The sequence below is a fragment of the Carcharhinus amblyrhynchos genome, chromosome 17 (genome assembly GCF_965287045.1).
Source record: "Carcharhinus amblyrhynchos chromosome 17, sCarAmb.v2.hapA, whole genome shotgun sequence".
NCBI lineage: Eukaryota > Metazoa > Chordata > Chondrichthyes > Carcharhiniformes > Carcharhinidae > Carcharhinus > Carcharhinus amblyrhynchos.
The window spans coordinates 10,312,566-10,332,372 of NC_137340.1; the positions used below are offsets into that span (position 1 = coordinate 10,312,566).

The following is a 19,807-nucleotide window of genomic DNA, read 5'->3' on the forward strand; positions in this document are numbered from 1 at the left end:
ACAGGAAATCCTGTTTGACAAATCTATTAGAGGTTTTGAGGATGTAACTAGTAAGGTAAATAATGGGGAACCAATAGATGTATATACCCAGATTTCCGAAAAGTGCCAAACAAATAGTTAATAGGCAAGATAAGGGCTCCTGGAATTGAAGGCAATACATTATCATGTAGTACGATTGGTTAATGGAATGGAAGCAAAGAGTGGGCATAAATGAGGCATTTAAGTTGGCAAGCTCTGAATATTGGAGCCCCGCTGGGATCAGTATTTATATCTCTGCTGTTTTGAATCTGTATTAATGACTCGAGTGAAGAGACAGAGTGTAACATATCAAAGTTTGCTAATGATAAAAAGCCAAATAGAATGATGAGCTTTGGGAAGGACAAAGAGAGGTTTCAAAAATAGATATGGCCAGGCTAAGTGAGTGGGCAACAAGATGGCAAATGAACTGTAATTTGGCGAAGTTTGAAATCAATCACTTTGTTTGTAAGAATGGAGAAGTAGAATATATTTTTAAAAGGTATGAAATTGTAAGAGCTAGTGTTCAAAGAGACTTGGGAGTGCTCATACAATTAATGCAGGAAATTAACGTGCAGATACAGCAAGCAATTAGTAATGCAAAAATAACATGTTTGGCTTTTATTGCAAGGGGAGTGGACGACAAGAATAAAGGAGTCTTGATAAAATCATACAGGGTTTTGATGAGACTACATCTGGAGTACCATATGAAGTTTCGATCCTCACATTTAATAAAGGATATATTAGCATTGGAGGGGGTATAGCGAAGGTTCACTAGATTGATCCTGGGGTCGTGGGATTGTCCAATGATGTGAGGCTGAGTGAATTAGGCCGAGATTCTCTGGAGTTTAGCAGAATGAAAAGAAATCTCATCAAGACATACAAGATTCTGAAGGGGTTTGATGGGTTGGATGTGGAATGATTGTTCCCTCTGGTCATGGAACCTAAAACATGGCAACAAAGTTTGACTTGAAAGCATTTAGGACCATGATGAAGAAAAGATTTCTTCACTCAGAGTTGTGATTTGGAATTTTTGACCCAAGGTATTGGGGCTGCTCCATCATTGAATACATTTAAGCTTGGGCTAAAGAGATCTTTGGTCTCTCAGGGAATTGAAGAATATGAAGAATTGTGGAAAAAATTAGAAACGCATGACAATAGGAAGGGGTGACCATTCCACGATCCTTTTGGAGATAGAACCTGTTTTCACACCAAATATACCCAGCTCTAATGAAGGGTCATCCAGACTCGAAACATTGCCTCCACAGACGCTGTCAGACCTGCTGAGATTTTCCAGCATTTTCTATTTTTGATGCCCTTAATCGTGCTGTGTCACAGTACGAGCATGCGAAAAGGAATAGATTGAGAACAAATCCAAAACTCGGCCTTTAGCGATGGACCATTAACAATAGTAGAATTGTATTCAATCATAATCTGTAACCTCATGTCCTGGTTCATTTCACACTCTGCCATAACCATCAAGGCTAGGGATCATCCATGGTTCAATGAAGTGTGCAGGAGAGCATGCCAAGAGTAGCACTAGGCATACCTAAAAATGAGGTGTCAACCTGGTGAAGCTATAACACAGGGCTACTGGCATGCCAAACAGTGGAAGCATCATGTGATAAAGAGAGCCAAGCAAACCTACAACCAACATTATCAGACCAAAGCTCTTCAGTCCTGCCACATCCCACCATGAATGTTGGTGGACAATGAAATAACCAACTTGAGGAGGAGGTCTTACAAATATCCCTATCTTCAGTGATGGGGAGCCTAGCACATCAGTGCAAAAGATAAGGCTGAAGTATTCACAAGTATATTCAGCCAAGCGAAAGGCCCATTTTGTGACCATCACAGATGCCAGTCTTTGATTCACTTCACATGATATCAAGAAACACTTGATGGCACTGGATACTGCAAAGGCTGTCGGTATTGACTTCATCTCACCGAAGACTTCTGCTGCCAAACTGTTTCCCCTCTAGCTAAGCAGTACCAGTACAGCTACAACACTGGCATTCACCTTCACCTGTGTTCAGAACTGAATGCTGATTGGAGAATGAAATGCACTAAGGGGTTTTGACCTGTCAAGGTCTTGGTTGTCTGGCAGTCACCCATTCCCACTCTACCTGCACACCTTAAGCTGCAGGATAAGGTGTTCTCCATGAAATTTCAATCTCAAATATGCATTACATTGATACTAGCTGCTCAAGTTCCGTAACCTGGAGTTTGGACGACTCTGGCTATTTGAAGTCCACTTCATGCATAGATAGTTGCCCAGGACACAGAAAGTGTCCTGGATTTCCCACATGGAAAGGGGATGTGCATCTGATGCCACTGAGTTGCCCTGTCTTCACTCTTTATTGTTATCTATATACCATTAAACTAACTTTACGAGAATTTAAACTTATGATTTTTAAAACAAACTTATGATTATGAATATAGACCAAACAGTGTTAATATAATGTCTGTCTGTTGAGTCACACCACAATCTGTGATTTAAATCAATAAAACAAAGGAAAAAAAACAAACAAATCTTTTTCCAGAAACAAGCAAATCAAATTTTGCTGCAACGTCATGTGACCATTTTTCTTAATTAACAATCTCCTCACCTGTTCAGTGGACTCGTACTGACACAACATGAATTATTTTTTATTACTGGAAGCAAGGACAGGGCACAAAGTTTCTCTTATGCAGGTTTCACAGAATAACAGATGGTTGAGATGATGTACAGATGTATATGGGTCCCTTGCTGGTTTTAGTTGTGTGTGTGCAGGAACAGACTAAATCGTAGTTGGGCTTATAATTTACATCTGCCATCTGTTATTATGTGTGAAATTTAAATTTTTGATTTTAGTAGCTTATCATTTAACGGCTGTGGGGTATTTTTCTTTCAATATCTGCTTCCTGGCTGTCTGCTTAACATGCATGTTTATTTTTAGAATTTTAGTCAAATTTTGTGCCTATGAACTGAGACAAAGGAATATCATGCAATTTCAGGTGTCGGTGTCGTCATCATAATATATTATCAGGTCAGGATTAGCACAATCACCTGCAATATCGAGGTCCAAATATTTCTCCAAAAGTAAAGTACACTCGAACATAAAGGAACAATCATTGTTTTAAATCCAAATCTACTTTTCTTGAAAATTAGTAAATGGAAAAAATGCGCTTCCTGTTTGCTCCTAAAATTTATGTACACCATTTTAAGAAAAGGAAAGAATGAACCAGTTGTTCCATAATGGATATTTATATATTTACATGACTTGGATAAAAAGTACTTCACAGCCAATGAAGTACCTGTTAAGCCTCGAAACTGTTTTGTAGAGTAAGCCATTTTTCACACAGCAAGGCCCCACTAATGGCAATAAAATAAAAGACTAGCTCATTTGTTTTTCACGATGATGATTGAAGAGTAAATGTTGGCCAAGAGCCTGCAAAGTCTGTGCAGTCAATGGTATCCTTCACCATGGGGTAACGTGAAATTCTAGTAAAGTTGCGTGCTTGCTCTGCCTGCTTGTCTCTGGCAAACAGAAATGAAGTGTGGCTAGCTCTCTTTCAATTGAGAGCATCAGTGACCTGTCTTACAGAATAGTAGCAATTGATGAAACACTGCAAGTTTCTCCATTTCCAGCCTAGAAGGAGCTAGACACATAAAAGTTAACCACCTCGGTCACCTTCACACCCACAGGCAATACAGCCCTTACCCTGCATTGAGATTGAAGTTGTGGCTGTAGCATGTGACAGTGTGATAATGTCTTTAGTGAGGTGAAGAACACATTGTTCTTCGCTGAGGTTCGTGTAGGGGAATTGCTGGTTGAACACCCTTGGTGGATATGGTCACTGGCTGAGAGTCCTTCTCCCACTGCTCTTCTTCCCTCATCTAATAGCCAATCCCACTCTGTGTGGCCTCCAAGGGAAGGCATAGCTATGCACCAGTGTCTGAAAATAACTAGTTTGTGCAAAACCCTTGAAACGAACAAAAGCCTCAAAGTACCTGGCACACTACTCCCTGTCGACTTTTGTGACCTGAAGCACCTATGGAAAACACCAAACACTGGTATTATTGATGAGCCAGAAGAAATCAGCAGGTGCCTTGCAAGAAGTTGGTGTTCTTTTTCAATAGCATTGGTTGAGCTCTCTTAAGTGTTCAGATGTGAAAATTTAAGAGCATGTGCTACCTAGACCTTTGACCCCTAGAATAACTCTGCTGGTGTTAAGTCAGTGCTGTGTGCTGATTTGCATCAGACGCCTGCCTGCATCGAGTACCTCTGGCAGGCATTAGCTACATGCTCTATTGCCTCAAACTGGTGTCTGACAGAATGCAGCAGATGTATGCTTGGATGCATCAGTGCCATTTTCCTCCTCGTATGTCATCTGTTGTCCCAAACAATGGGTGCTACCAAAACCAATTTCATGGTTGAAGTCTGCATGCTAGCGCCTACAAAAATTTTGTGGACAGCTTTTTACAAGGTGAACAGTGAGCACCATTCTGAAAGAATTTAGCATCGTCAGTGCATTTAACCAACACATCTGAAGGACATGCTAATTAAGCGCATTGGCCATTCTAAATTCTCCCTCAGTGTACCCAAACAGGTGTCAGAATGTGACAATTAGGGGATTTTCACAGTAACTTCATTGCAGTATTAATATAAGCCTACTTGTGACAATAATAAATAAACCTTTCCTTTGCCACTTTGCTTCTCAGAAGAAATCAAGGGTCTCGGATTCACATTTTGAAATGCTGTGAATGGCCACCTCACAAATTTTAAATTGGACAGAGGAGCTGGTGTGACAGCCCTGTCAGATAAGGAACCATGACGAGCGAAACAACGTCTGAAACTATCTACAACACAGGATTCATCAAGCTCCAGGTCAAAGATACTGTGCAAGCAATGCTTCAATATAAAAACAAATAGCTATGGAAGGTGTTATCTGTGCTCCGCTACCAAGTCTTTCTTCTTCCATGCGGAAATGCTTGTGTTGACCTCGACCTCATCCAAAAGACGAGATTAACCAGTAAGGTTCTGGTTTTGGAAAGGCAGTGTTCAGCATACAACTGATAAATGATGCCAAACGTGTACTTGCTTACACCGTGGAAAATGCTGCATCTGCTTAAGAAGCAAATAAAGCAGCATCTTGATGTAATGACCAAGCTGGGGGTCATCCCCTTGGTCATTCAGCTAATAGAATGGTGTGCCTTGATGGTCCTAGTTCTGAATCCAAACTGGTCCATTTGTGTCTGTATCAATCTGACATAACACCACAAGGCACGAGCCAAGGAAATCCACTCAGTGTCTGGTGGATGACAGCTTCATCAAACTCTGAAAGCGCACAATGTTCTCAAAACTTGATGTCAGCAGAGGCTGCTGGCAGGTCCTGTTAGATGAGAAACCTTAGCTGCTGACAACTTTTATCATCCCATTTGGCAGATTCTGCTTCAGCTGTTTACCCTTTGGCATTACCTTGGCACCTGTGAGTTTTCAGCGCACCATTGTGTAAGGCCTGAAGGAAGTCATCACCCTATGGATAATTTCCTTTTCCATTGTATGACTGTTGAGGAAAACAACAGATTTACTGGGATGTTGTCTAAGCTGGAGAGTTTTCGTTATGAAGAGAGGTTGGATAGACTGGGATTGTTTTCCTTTGGAGCACAGGAGACTGAGGGCGATCATGATTAAGATGTATAAAATTATGAGGAGCATAGTGAGTGTAGGCAGGAAGAAACTTTTCCCCTTGGTGGAGGGATCAATGGCTAGGGGGCACAGATTTGAGTGAAGGGCAGGAGGTTTAGAGGGAATGTGAACAAAGACTTTTTCACCCAGGAGGTGCTGGGAGTCTGGAACTCACTGTCTGAAAGGATGGTGGAGCAAAGACCTTCACAACATTTAAGAAGTATTTAGATGCGCACTTGCGCACTCAAAGCTATAAGTGCTGGAAAATGGGATTAGATTAGTTAGGTGGTCTGCCTTTAACTGGTACAGGCATGATGGCCAACAGACCTTTTTCTGTGCTGTAGACCTCGGTAACTCTATAACAGATCTGGAGGAGTCATAAAGCCTCCAGATTGACTGAAACTGTCAAGTAAGAAACATGTGAATGTTATTGTAAATGCGTTTGGGTGAAGGATTGAGGAGGAGGTGAAGTTTGAGGGTGGTTAGCATTGGAAAAACAGAGGGAACTGTTGTGGAAAATAAGGATTCAATGGGAAATCTGGGTCTGGGAGCAGGAAAGAAGGTAAGATTGGTGATCTAGGTGGAAGTACTTCTGTTCCTCCTGGCCCACAATTTGTGTTAAAATGCATTTACCCTCTACCGCAAAGATGTCTTCACCTTCCTAAAGCTGTCAGGTCTTTCAAGGTCTGGGAAATCAAGCCAGCCAGTGCTTAAAACTGTAAAATAAATTAAATGTGAGCTCCCAGTCTAATTATAATATTTAAATTAACAAACAGCCTCCTGAGAACAGGTTATTTGCCTGCCTCTGCAATGTCTCCACTCAGCCAAGAAATAGGAATGTTGGAGGTATGTTGTGAATGAGTCTCATATCTAATCCGACTCCAGTTCACCCATTTTGAGGGTTACATTTATCCCATGTGTTTGTATCTGTGAGGATTCTTAAATATGATTGGTTGATTGATCAAAGTGCCTTGCCATTTCTTATTGTGCAATAGAAAAAGTGACAGTGGGTGGATAGAACTTCTATTGAGAGCTTCTTCCATCTGCAAACTCACGTTCCTTCCCTATCGTGCTACAAGCCAAGAGCAACTGTGACTTTAACTCCCATGAGTGGCAGCAGGCTATTTGCACAGATGCTTTCAGACTCCATGGAACTCTTTGGAAACGCCCAGTCCCCTTTCTTCAGACTGCAGCAAATTTTGAAAGCTCCTCCAACAACACAGTTTGTGGATTTTCACTGACTCTGCTGTGGCAAAAGAAAGTCAAAAGCATCTCACCTTAAAGTCCCATGATTATGCCTTTTGTGTCTGTATCATGGGTTATATTAAGGGTTAGGAATGTAGAATTTTAATTTCACTTTATGATGGATCAGGACTTGGTCACTTTCAGTTTGGTTTAGTCTGCCTGTGCGTTTACAAATCGTGCTTGAATTTTTAAGAGGCTTTCGGAAGCAAGAAAGCCCGGGGGCAGAATTTTCCAGCTGCTTTCACCCCAAAACCGGAAAATCCTGCCCAAGGTCAACGAACCCTTGCATGGTCCACCTTCACCCTGCCCCAACCTGCGACAGCTCCCAGGGCGGGCAGGACAGGAAAACTCCTCCCTCAAAGTTGCTATGGAGAAAATTACTGAAGGTGGAGCCATGTTACAAAAAAAAGGTGAGTTTTTAAAAAGTAAGTATAGTTTAAAGTTTATTTATTAGTGCCACAAGTAGACTTACATTAACACTGCAATGACGTTACTGTGAAAATACCTAGTTGCCTGGTACAGTGAAGGAGAATTTAGCATGGCCACAGATAGCACCGAGCCAGCACGTCTTCCAGATTGTGGGAGGAAACCAGAGCCCTCAGAGGAAACCCACGCAAACACGGGGGAAATGTGCAGACTCCGTACAGAGAGTGACCCAAGTTGGGAATCGAACTCGGTTCCCTGGTGCTGTGAGGCAGCAGTGCTAATCATGGTGCCACCATGAAGCTGACCTGGATTCTACAGAGACATCAAGCTTTTTGTGTGTAACCACAGAACTCAGCTCTGTATGTTTAGAGAGGAAAAGAGGCAGTCCAAGAGAAGTGGGGAGGAGCAAGTAGCTCTGCAGAGAGAAGCCCAATTATGCAATGGATGCCAAGGGAGTGTTTACATGTCTCTGGTGGCTCATGACGTGTGACAATTAGTGGCACCTATACTTCATTCAGGAGGTCATATTGGTAGGAATATACCATAAATCTGAGCTGTGACCTGTGCAGTCAGACCCAGAGAAAAAAGAATTTCCCACTATAGTATGAACATATTTAAAACGTTATCAAAGTGAAAGCCACAGTAAAAAGGTTAAGCTAGACTAAGCCTAGTTGGATTAAGTTCAAGGCAGAAGCTTGCACTCTTTAGAATCATTATTTTATTTGTTCAGTGTACCTACTTAATTATTATTACTTGTGTTTTGATTTGTCCAAGTTTTCTGGTAATGGTAATTTTGATATTTCAGTTTAATCCTGGAGTCTGTGCTTATTTCCTTACCCTTGGTTCTTCCACATGTCATACTCTTTAATTGATTACAGTCGACCAGGCCAGATCCTAACTAGGATCTGGTCTGCCCAATGTGTTCACAATTGGGATTTAAATGTCAAAAGAGGGGAGCCCCCTGTGTAACTGAACAAATACTCACCTGAGGGTAATAAAGATCTGTAAGGTTAAAAATGGCATGTTGTGTGCCAAATCAGCTTTAGACAGTATGTGATGACGTGACCAGCCAACTCTCTATGCTTCTAGTGCATTAGCACCCTCCCAAGATTGATGCACAATGTCTGCTGCGCTAAAAGTAACTGGAAGCAAATCTGCTGTCATTTTCAACCCCTCCAGCCTCCTGTGTAACCAACACCACCTGCTGTTATGGAGTCTAGTTTTGTGGCCACAATTTACCTTTCAATTGCAGGCTACTGCTTCGCTTTGACCTGTGTTACATTATTACCCCAAGTCATAATCTACCCTGCTGAGAACAATGTGCTGGCTGCAAATTGTAATTTGTTACTTAATCTTATTTCACTGCAAACCTGCTGCGAGAAATTAGCAGTAAGGATTAGTGCTTACTGTTGGGTGATGGAAGCATGCTGTTGCAAATAGAATCAATATACACCTTTATTTTATAGAACATATTTTCTGGTGATTTATTTTTATACCCAAAGATTGTTGGCAGTGCAATTGACGGGCAGTGGGACTTCCTTTTCCACTTTTTGCAGTCATCTATGCAAAATCGTCCCTGTGTGTCAAGTGCGAAGCATGAAGTTCATTTGCCTCTGAAATTTGCACCTGTCTTAATCCTAGGAAAGCAGTTCTGGTAAGAGAACTGTTAATTTTCTTGTACATCACAGCCATTGTAATTGAAGCCCTCATCACCACACGCATTTAAAAGATATCCAATTAACAGGAATAGCTTTTCGAGGAAATATTTAGCACCTCTTGAAGTGTGTCTACTATTGTTACCTGGTCTGGCCCACATGTGGCTCCAGATCCATAGCAATGTGGTTGACTCTTAAGTGCCCTCTGAATGGCCTGGCAAGCCATTCAGTTGAAGGGCAATTAGGGATGAGCAGCAAATGTAAACCCAACCAGTAATGCCTACATCCCATGAAAGAATGAATGAAACAGAAGTACTCAGAACCACAACAGTGCTGGGATCCAGCAGTAGGCTGAAAAGAAAAAAACATTTATGTTCTTTAAAGAAGTAATTAAAGGGTTAAATCTTTACCAGCACTTCAATACTGTTTTCAGATTTGTAACTGTTTTTCATTAAAGATCTGTCTCACCACAGCTTTTGAAGCGTATTGATTGTTTCTTGTCTGTTATAAAACTCCTGTGGCCTTTCCAATCGATGGAATTAAAGCAATGTTATTCGGTGGCTTTTGGGAACTTACAGCGTGACAGTGTTTCTGATGTAACTTTAAATCAACGAATTATTGAAAAAAATGATTTCTCACCTACTGAGCATGATTAAACTACCGTTCTCATTAAAGGCAAATCAAGAGTTATAAAATAAAAGAATCAAATGTTGTTTATGATTACAATATGGCTTAGCTGACTTGGTAGCCCTCAGTCCTTCATGTCAGAGTGTTGTGGATTCAAGCCCCACCTGCTGGTATCCATCAATAAAGTGCTGAAGGAGAGAATGCTACCTTGTTGGAGGTACTGTCCATCAGATGAGGCATTAAACCAACATCCTATCTGGTGATTCAGTGATTGTAAAAGATCCCATGACATCCTTCAGAGAAGGAGCAGGGAGCTTTCACCACATTCTGGTCATTATTCCTTCCTCAACCAGCACCATTAGAAGGAAAACAGATTAATTTGTTACTTATCTCATTTCCTGTCTGTGGGGTTTCGCAGTGTGCAAGTTGTCTGCCTTGTTTGCCTACAAAACAATCATGATTGCACTTCAAAAGCTATTAATTGGATGTTCAATGCTTTTCAACACCCAAAGGACAGATAAGATTTTACATCAAGTTTCCTCAATAAATCTTTAATAGAATAGTTTCTCCATGGGGATCTGTGTAGCACAGGATTTATACTGCTTGATAATTATTGGTTCTTACTTACAGACTTGCACTGTGTAATACTTTAATGCCTTTATTAAAATAATATACTATGGATTTCACATGATTGAGTAGGCTATTTTAATAACAGTTAAAGGCCATAAAGTTTGGCCCCTTGGGGATTGGGCAGATGAGACAAATGGAGAGAGGTCCTCTCCCATGATTTCTGTAGCAAGGCATGTGAATGGTGTGTTTAGAAGGACGATAGTATAAGCAGTCTGTGCGTGAATCAGAAATATGCAGACTGGGTAGATTGTGACATCAGTTCACTTCTAATACACATTTGACACTCTCTCCTTCAGTTTTCCATCCTTTAGATCCACAGAAACACCCTCTTAAACACACTCCATTGAGATATTTTCAGCTGCGCTAGGAAACCCCTCACTATTGCTGTTTAAAGGGGGAGTCACCCATCAACTTGTGGCTGAAGTCCTGCTGGCTTTCTTTTGCTACTACAGAGTTAGTAGAAGCACCTTGTACTGGACGGCTGGGGGAGTTGACACAAGTTCCTTCGGTCAGAAGGGAGTGGTGTTGGATTTGGAAGGCTGCCAGAGATGGGTCTGTAGTTGGATCTCAACCTGGGCTGCAGCACGACATGGAGATGGCGCAGAGGGGAGTAGCTGCCAACAGAAGTAGGAAGAGCAGGACCCTCGACATAAGGCACTACCCATCCAGGATCTTCAGAAAGCCGTTCTACCTCCACCGCAGCAATGAACGGTGACTGCAACAACTTTGCCATGTTCTTAAACCAGACCTGCAGCCTCAACACTTCCACCTTTTCTTATCAGGTACCCTGGCACAAGTAGAAACAGATTCATAAAGGGTGAGGGTGGGTGGAAAGCAAGAGGTACATTGTTACATCATCTGCAACTTGTACTTCATATCATATTGTGGAGCTGGCTCAAAGGGCTGAATTACCTACTTCTGCTCCTAGTTTCTACGTTCCTTTGAATGCCAGTGAAATTCGACTTGCAAAACTTTAAAAGGCAGGACCGTACCAATATCCTGGATGGTTTAAGCAACACTGATTGCACCATTCTTATAACAATGATCACACCATTAATTTCGAGCGCTGTTTCCTTCAAGGGGTTGACGGCATCAGGTTGTGCCTAGCCTCCAACATCATCAGTGAGAATGGTGATTAAAAACCTACCTACTGCTAATGCAAATTAAAAAGTGCAAAAGAACATCTTAAGACTGTGTTGTTGTCATTTCTCCTTGTCGTGTGTTGCATTTCTGCAAGAATGAAGAAGGTGTGTCAGAGATTTTAATTGCAATGTGTTTGAATGATGTGCCTGTCGTAGCAGAATAGCTGAAAGTATGTGGAAGCTACGAGATGTATGTATGAGGCTTGCAATAGCAGTATGTGTGAAAGGGTGAGGTGGAGCATATGAATGTTAGGCTTGAGTCTTGATTGTAGTGAATGAGTGATGGGGAATGTGGTGCATTGAGCAAGGTGGGAGTTTGGTAAGAGATGGTATTTGAAGCAGATTTCACTGATCTTGACCACTTAAATATGAGCTTATTCAACTTTTACTGACACTGTATCCTTGTGGCCAAACTCCTGTCAGCAACATCCAAGACTGCGCCCTATATCTTTCTAAGCCTTGTCTGGAGGACCTTCTGACCTTTTGCCAAAATAGGACAACTCTCCTTCCTTTCACCTCCTTGACTAAGGCCTCCACCACTGCATCTGGTACTTTGATCTGACCTGATGCTCCATTGCTTTAGTTTTGTCTTGCCCAATAAGTCTTTCTCAATCTCCTCAACCTCTTGCTGTACCCAGAAGCTTCCACTTTAAGATATGTACTCTGGCTTTAAAGAAGTTCAGGCTGACTTTAATTGGTGTTGGCCTCACAAATAACTGTTCTTCTGCTGACCGTACAGTCACTCAGCAGCGTACATAACCCTGGCCATACACCACAGGCATCACACTGTAAAGCCAGTATGAAGTTTGTGTGTTACTTGCATCAGTTTGATCATTCTTGGGATAATTGTGCATCACAATCCACGTGTCTGCTATCTGGCCTTATTCAATTTTTAGCAGAAAATGTATCAGAATGTGATTGTAACAGCGGATAGACAACTATAGCAGCAAGGTGCCGGCAAGGTATCTTGAGCCCAGAGGAGAAACCTGACAGGCAAATCAGGGCTTGTTGTGGCTGATCACTTTACTGCCATATTGTTCACTTCACTGGCATTTGGCAGTTGATCACTTTACTAACTCTGAATGAGACAAGGACTCTCAGACAATACGGAGAACACTGCAACTCACTGTTACAGAAAGAGGACCCTGAGCACTGAGCTCAGAGAAGAAGATATCCATGTTCAGTGACTGGAGCCTAGCCAGTTCCTTCACCAGTGTGGGGAATATCTAGATATCAATAGTGAGTCTGAAAGGGCGATCTTACCAAAATAATTCTAAATGCCAAACAAGCTTGAAAATGGCAAAGAATCATGCCCACTTTTTTGGGCATGCTCCAAGCCACAATTGTATGGCACTTAGTTGAAGAAAAGAACCACAGTGAAATTCTCACCAGCAGGGCGAGGATGCGGAGCCTAATTTTGCTGGGAAGCTGGCTGCTGAGTTCGAGGAGTGCTATTGCGCATGTGCCCTGATCTCTCAATACATTGTATACACAGTCTGTTGAGAGATCTATCACTCATCCACCCAACCCCATGGACATTGGGACCTGTTGTCGATCGCTCCCTATGCCAAACTCCCCTATTCTCCCAAACGTCGATCCCCTGGCCCCAAGACTGTTCCTTCTCCATCCCCCATAGTCCCCCGATCGTCGCCCTGGTTCATTTGGCCCCCCATCCCTCCCTGATCACTGCCCTGGACATGGCTCCTCCACAATCGCCGCCCAGCTGATCACTCCCCAGCTCTCCTTTCCTTCCATCATGTGTGGAGTTCTCCACCCTTTGTCTCCTCCCTGCCTCCGTCAAGCCCCACCCTATCAGGCTTCTTCCCCCTTGATGCTGCCAGGGTGGTATTGCACAATGGACACTTTGTAGCCACCCCACGCCCCAACCATCCAAGAGACTTCAATGGCCTCTGTCCCCACTGGTGAGGCCATGATGTCTTGTCTGCATTGGTGGAGACCATACCTGATTTTTGCCAGTGAGAATCTCAACCAGCAAGCAGCTAAGGGCAAATGAGTCTGGACGATAGCATCTGGGACTCACTAATTATAATTAAATTAAGTTTTGAATATTGAAATCAGCTTTGCACCTCTTCCAGGCATGAAGCCGATTTAGTTGGCAGAACAGGGCCAGAAACATCTCAGGAAGCAAAAAATTGGGCTCAAACCTGATTTTTCACCTCTCGCCCAATCATTGGCTCACCACACCGATTGACCGCATGATGAGCCTGTAAGACATCCCATAAGTCTTCTCTATTCTACGTTCTCAGAAATCTCGATTAAATTAGTTCTTCTGAATAAATTAGAGTTGTACTAAATTTAGATGTCTTTGTTGTGCCTGTCTAAGCCAACTGAGCAGGGTCTCGGTCAACAGATTTCAACCCAATGAACTTATCAGTGAAAATGATGTTTTATGGATGACCATTGTAGATTTTGTTGCATTTATTATGCTTGATTGATGCTTTGATGAGGACTGAAATAGGGACAGTGTTTTAATCATTGCAGTAGATAAGAAGGGCTGCCTTTCACCAGTCTGCTGATTAGGAAATAACTAACTTGTTCTGGATTTGGATGAAATGACACTGCCTGCTCTTTTAATGAAGACCCGAACCATTTTAAAACAACACAATGATTAACGCTGCAGTTAAATTGTGGATGGAGTAATGTAATACAAGCATGCCCAAATGATATTTATTTTCTACACTAATTTAATGCAAGTGTTAAAAGTGGTAAAGAGTGTGAATCCTACCCCTATCTTCCAGGGGTTCCTTGATGGTCAATTTTCATACAGAAATTAAATAGAATATTATTGTAGCAATCTAATGATTTAATTTGCTCAGCAATTATGACCAAGTCGTCAAAAGACTTTACAAATTGATTTGGAAGATTCCCAACAAAAGCCTTTGACTAAACTAACCCTGATGCATTGCAAACCGTCGCCCTGAGCAACATAGCGAATAGCAGCAGATCAAAGGAATATACTTGCACAGGAGTTATTGACTGCTAAAAATTCTTTAACCTAATGAATGACAATATCAGGATGCAGAAACAAAACAATAAAGTAACCATGACATTCAACAGGATTTGATCTGATGGGGATCTTTTATTGCCTGTGAAATGTTTTGGGATACCTTAGGTCTTGAAAAGCACTATATAAGTGCAAGTCTCTCTTTTGTTATCACAATTTTCAGCTGGGGAGGGGGGAGCGTTGGGGAAGCAGTGCATCACCAAAAGCACATCAAATTTCTTCTGAACAAATGACTACTGACTGTACTTGCAAAGACCAAAGATTTGAATCACAAAATGGATTTCCAAAGAAGTGGTGTTGAAAATTATATATGGTCTTGACTACTCAGTGTTCACACTGTGGGCGGAATTATCCCATCCCCCATGCCACGGAAATTGTAGTGGGTGGGAAATCGGGCCTTGCAAAGGTCCGTTGACTTAGGGCTGGATTTTCCAGTCTTGGAGTGAGCGTAACCAGAAAATCCTGCCTTGTATGTTTCTCAAGATATCTAGATGCTCTGAGGTGAATGTACCTGTCCTGGTGCTTGTTACAGATGGAGTCTTTGAAGGTGCTGGTTTGCTGGCATCTTGAGCTGCTTGTAGAACCGGAATAGAGTACTGACTGAAAGAAAAGCCATCAAACAAAGATCAATTTCAACCCATTCAGAACCAATATGCTTGCACAGAGTTAAAATTGTGCCCTTTATAGCTAGAGTGGGTGCCACGGTTGTTCCCTGTAATATCCGTGTCATGAGTGAGTGATGATGTGGAGTTGCTGGAATCGGACTGGGGTGGGCACAGTAAATAGTCTACAACACCAGGTTAAAGTCCAACAGGTTTATTTGGCAGCACGAGCTTTTGGAGCACTGCGCCGTCATCAGGTGAGTATCAAATAGTGAGCTGCCAAGTGAACCTGATGGACTTTTACCTGGAGTTGTGAGATGACTTACTGTCAGTGAGTGAGTGAATAAAGGGAGGATGAGTAGATAGAATGGTGTGATACTCTGTTTCATCACCAGGATTGAGACATGCCAACAATGCTTGGAGAAATTCTTGCTGGTGAAGTCTGTGTTTGTCTGAGATTAGCAACTGACTAGACTTGTCTCTAACAGGATTAATTTTAACTCACGAGCAAAGTGACTATTTAGACTTGAGTAAATTCAAAGTTTGAGCAAAGGTCCCAAATTCCTCACTGGTATCTTTCACAAGCAACAATCTGCCAATGCATCTAAATCAAAATAGTTGGAACTACACACAGCATTGCTGCCACAGATGGCGATGCAAGATGGAGATTGCAAGATTGGAGATTAATCCAATGAAATTTCCTCAGTTTCCTAACTAGCCCGAAGCACTTTGGGACATCTAAAATCTATTAACAAGACAAAATAATAAGTTCTAAATTAGCAATGTGTTTGTTTTTGTGAGCTCTTCTCTTGTGATATATACATAACATCAACTTTTATTACAAATCTCAGCTGATGGTACACAAAATGAGAAAAGAATTGTAAACTGCCAAAGCAGCTACGCTTTATGCATGTTTTTCTCCCTAATGATAGGATTGTCACTGAGCTTGGGTAGCACGGTGGCACAGTGGTTAGCACTGCTGTCTCACAGTGCTAGGGACCTGGATTCAATTCTCGGCTTGGGTCACTGTCTGGGTGGAGTTTGCACGTTCTCCCTGTGAATGTACGGGTTTCCTCCCAAAGTCTGAAAGACGTACTGGTTAGGTGCATTGACGTGAACAGGCGCCGTAGTGTAGCAACTAGGGGAATTTCACGGTAACTGCATTGCAGTGTTAATATAAGTCTTATTTGTGACTAATAAATAAATAAAGTTTTTTAAAAATTCTGCTTTGCCTCATGACTTTAACGTAATCTCATTTAATATATTCCAAATATTAAAATATATGAAAGGGAAGCAACTGCTGCAGCATCATAGAATCCCTACAGTGCAGAAGGAGGAGGCCGTTCGACCCATCAAGCCTGCATCGACAACAATCCCACCCAGGCTCTATCCCATAACCCCACATATTTACCCTACTAACCTTCCCCTGACACCAAGAGACAATTTAGCATGGCCAGATACCCTAACCTGCACACTTTTGGAAACCCACACAGACATGGGGAGAATGTGCAAACTCCACACAGACAGTTATTCAAGCCGGGAATCAAACCTGGGTCTCGGCACTGAGGCAGCAGTGCTAACCATTGTGCAACTCTAAATGCACCTTAGTACTGAAGTGGAATTTACCATCAATTTTTCAGAGTATTTCATTGATGCTAATGCTTTGCAATCTTCATTTAAATTTTAACTACGTTCCCAACAATCTTCAGATCAAAGCAAGCTGCTATTTTGAAGAAGCCCTGGTCAGAAGAACCTTGCTGTATTCTAATTAATGCATTTCAAATTGATAACGTGAACCACAATAGTAATTGTGTTTCATAGTCATGTTTCTTGGCAATGATATTGTTGGAGTGTGTATATTATTATGTTGGAATCTTATCACTCATTTTGTTTGAATGTAAAATACAATTAAAGCAATTTCGTAGATCTATTACAGGAACACATTTTTTTCAAGTCGTTAAAATTAATTTCCTTTTAGTTTGCTTAATTTAAACTTGCTGACAACAAAATGATTCATTCCTTTTTTTGTATTGTTCCTAACTATACGATTTGCAAATAACTATATGTATTCCACAATCGATTACTGAAGCTTTTGCCAATTTTACCAGTTAAGTTGTAACTGTATTGCTTAAGATGCATGAAAGTAGTTGCACTACAGGCACACGTTAAGGTCCTGTGCTCCCTGTTAACTGCATCACGGTCAGAGCTGTGAACCTCAGCAGGGGTGCGTCGCAGGAGGTAGTGAATGATTGATGTGAATGCAATGGAAAATTGGATGTGTTGTGTAATTGACCGACCTACTCCCCTAAAAGGTCCACCTACATAAAAATTATGCTTAACCACCATTTTGATTGACAATCATTAAATCTGTTAGGAATTGTTCGTGATAGTTTTTCGACAAAAGTTAAACATTTTCCCATTTATAAAACTGATTGACTTCAATGATATTTGTGCCTTATGTCCCATGTTTATTGTGCTTTTAATAATGCTAGTTTTCTCATCTGATTCAAGATTATGGCCCATCACATGGATAATACAGTGATTGGATATACAAAGCCAGATCCTTCAGATCTTAGTAAATAAAGTGCTGAACTGACCAACATATCTTTCTTCGCTTTCTTTTATTTCAGGCAACAGATGCTGATGTTAGTCCAAATGCAACCTATCGGATAAGAACAGATGAAGCCAGACAACTGTTTTCTGTCAATCAGTGGACAGGAGAAGTGTCAATTTTAGAGTCTGTGGATTATGAATCTCTGTCTACTGAAGATGCAAGCTACACTTTTGTGGTCGAGGCACTGGACAGTGGGGGAAGCATGCCTCCAGGGTTAGCTACTGTCATTGTCCAGATAAAGGTAAGTGATATATATTGTTGTAACCTAAAATGTAATATCAGTTAACAGTGCATGGACTGCACGGTAAATCAATATCGTTGTCTGATTAATTTTAAAGAAAGAAAATCGAAGCATTTTCAGAATCAGTCAATGTAACCCCAATATATCCACCAATTGGCTCCTCAACAATACTTCCTAACACTGCCCTAAAAACCAAACCTTATACCTTCCTGTTCTTCAAATATTTTCCCCTGATATGATTCAATTATGTAAGTTTCATCAAGTCCCAATTTATTTAATATTCCACCTTCTTTCTGAATGAAGAAACAAAGTTCTTCATTTAAAATTATGAAGAAGTTTGACATAATCTCAGAATTTTGTATGAAATCTTTCTAATCTTAAAGTAACTGTGCTGCAGTTATAGCATACTTGACTCAGACTGTGTCAGACTGTGGGTTTAAGGTCTAGAATCATAGAATCCTTACAGTGCAGTTACAGGGATAGGGCGGGGGAGAGGGTCTGTGTCAGATACTCTGTCAGAGGCCATTTGGCCCATTGAGCCTGCACCGACTCTTTGACAGAGTATCTTACCCAGGCCATTTTCACTGCCCTATCCCTGCAACGCCACAAATTTAGCGCAGCCAATCCACCTAACCTGCACATCTTTGGACACTAATAGAATTTAGCGCAGTCAATCCATCTACTGACTCCAGGGACATGAGCTAAATATCAAGACGGCCACTCTTGTATAGAAGAACAGAAATAGTAGGAGCCACAAGGTTCCTCACTCCTGTTCCATCATTCAGTAACATCATGGTTGAAATTCTACATCCTCCTGCCCTATCCCCCCATTTTGAGATTTGTTTAGTACCCAAAAATCAGTCTTAAATATACTCAGCAACTGAGCGTCCACAGCACTCTGTATTAGAAAAATCCAAAGATTCACAACATTCGTGAGAGAGGACATTTCTTTGCACTTCAGTCTTTATTGACAGCCCATCATCCTGAGACTATGACACCTGGCTCCCTGTCAGACCACCTTATCATCGGCGCAGTGGGGTCCTTGAACAATGTTATAAATTTCAAGGAGATCTCTCATTTTCCTAATTCCAGACATTACCGGCCCATTTTACTTAATCTTTTCCCATCTTATATTGCCACCGTTGCCGTGGTGTGCATAGTTCATTATTGTTTTCCTATTTATTTGTGGTATCTGTATGTTAACTTGCTGTGAATCATGCAGAAGAACTGCAGACCCCTAGTTTAGCACCATTTACTAAACTCTCCCCTTTTAACAAAAATTCTGTTTTTCCATTAGTTCTATCTAAACAGATACTTTGACATATCTCCATATTATCGTCAGTCTGCCATTGTGTTGTTCACCCACTTACCTGTTCTATATCCCTTGCAATCTACTTTTCCACCTCATTACATTTCATCAGAAAAGTTAAATGCATTATACCGAGACCCCTTCTCTAGATCTTTGATATAGATTGTGAGTAGCTGAGACCAAATCATATCCATGCAACACTCCGGTGGTTACACCCTGCCACCCAAAAATGACCTTTGTTTTCTGCCTGCCAACAGTCAACATGCCATGATAAAATATTAGCTCCAATTCTCTGAGCCTTTAGCTTGTGTAACAGACTCTTGTGTGGCATCTTATCAAATCCTTTCTAAAATTGAAATCGGGTTCCACTTGACACATACAAAAAACTCCAGTCGATTTGTCAATCACAATTTTCTGATCTAAAACCATGTTGACTCTGTCTAATCACATTGTAGTTCTCTAAATGTTTTGCAATCAGGTCCTTAACAATAGATTCTTACATTTTCCCTTCTACAGATGTTCCTTGTTTCCCCCTCCTTTCTAGAATAGTGGGGTTACACTTTGTTGTTTTTCGACCCATGGAAACTATTTTAGAATAAGAATT

General features: G+C 41.3%; 1 protein-coding gene across 11 annotated transcripts in view; it reads left to right on the forward strand.

Annotated features, from left to right (window-relative positions):
* Nucleotides 1-19,807, forward strand: part of pcdh15b (protocadherin-related 15b) — a 1,349,261-nt gene that overhangs the window by 1,086,119 nt on the left and 243,335 nt on the right. For all 11 annotated transcript variants that reach the window (XM_080205457.1, XM_080205459.1, XM_080205466.1 and 8 more), the window contains one exon: nucleotides 17,670-17,894. In XM_080205457.1, the coding sequence (XP_080061583.1) occupies nucleotides 17,670-17,894 (225 nt within the window). The remainder of the gene's footprint in view (nucleotides 1-17,669; nucleotides 17,895-19,807) is intronic.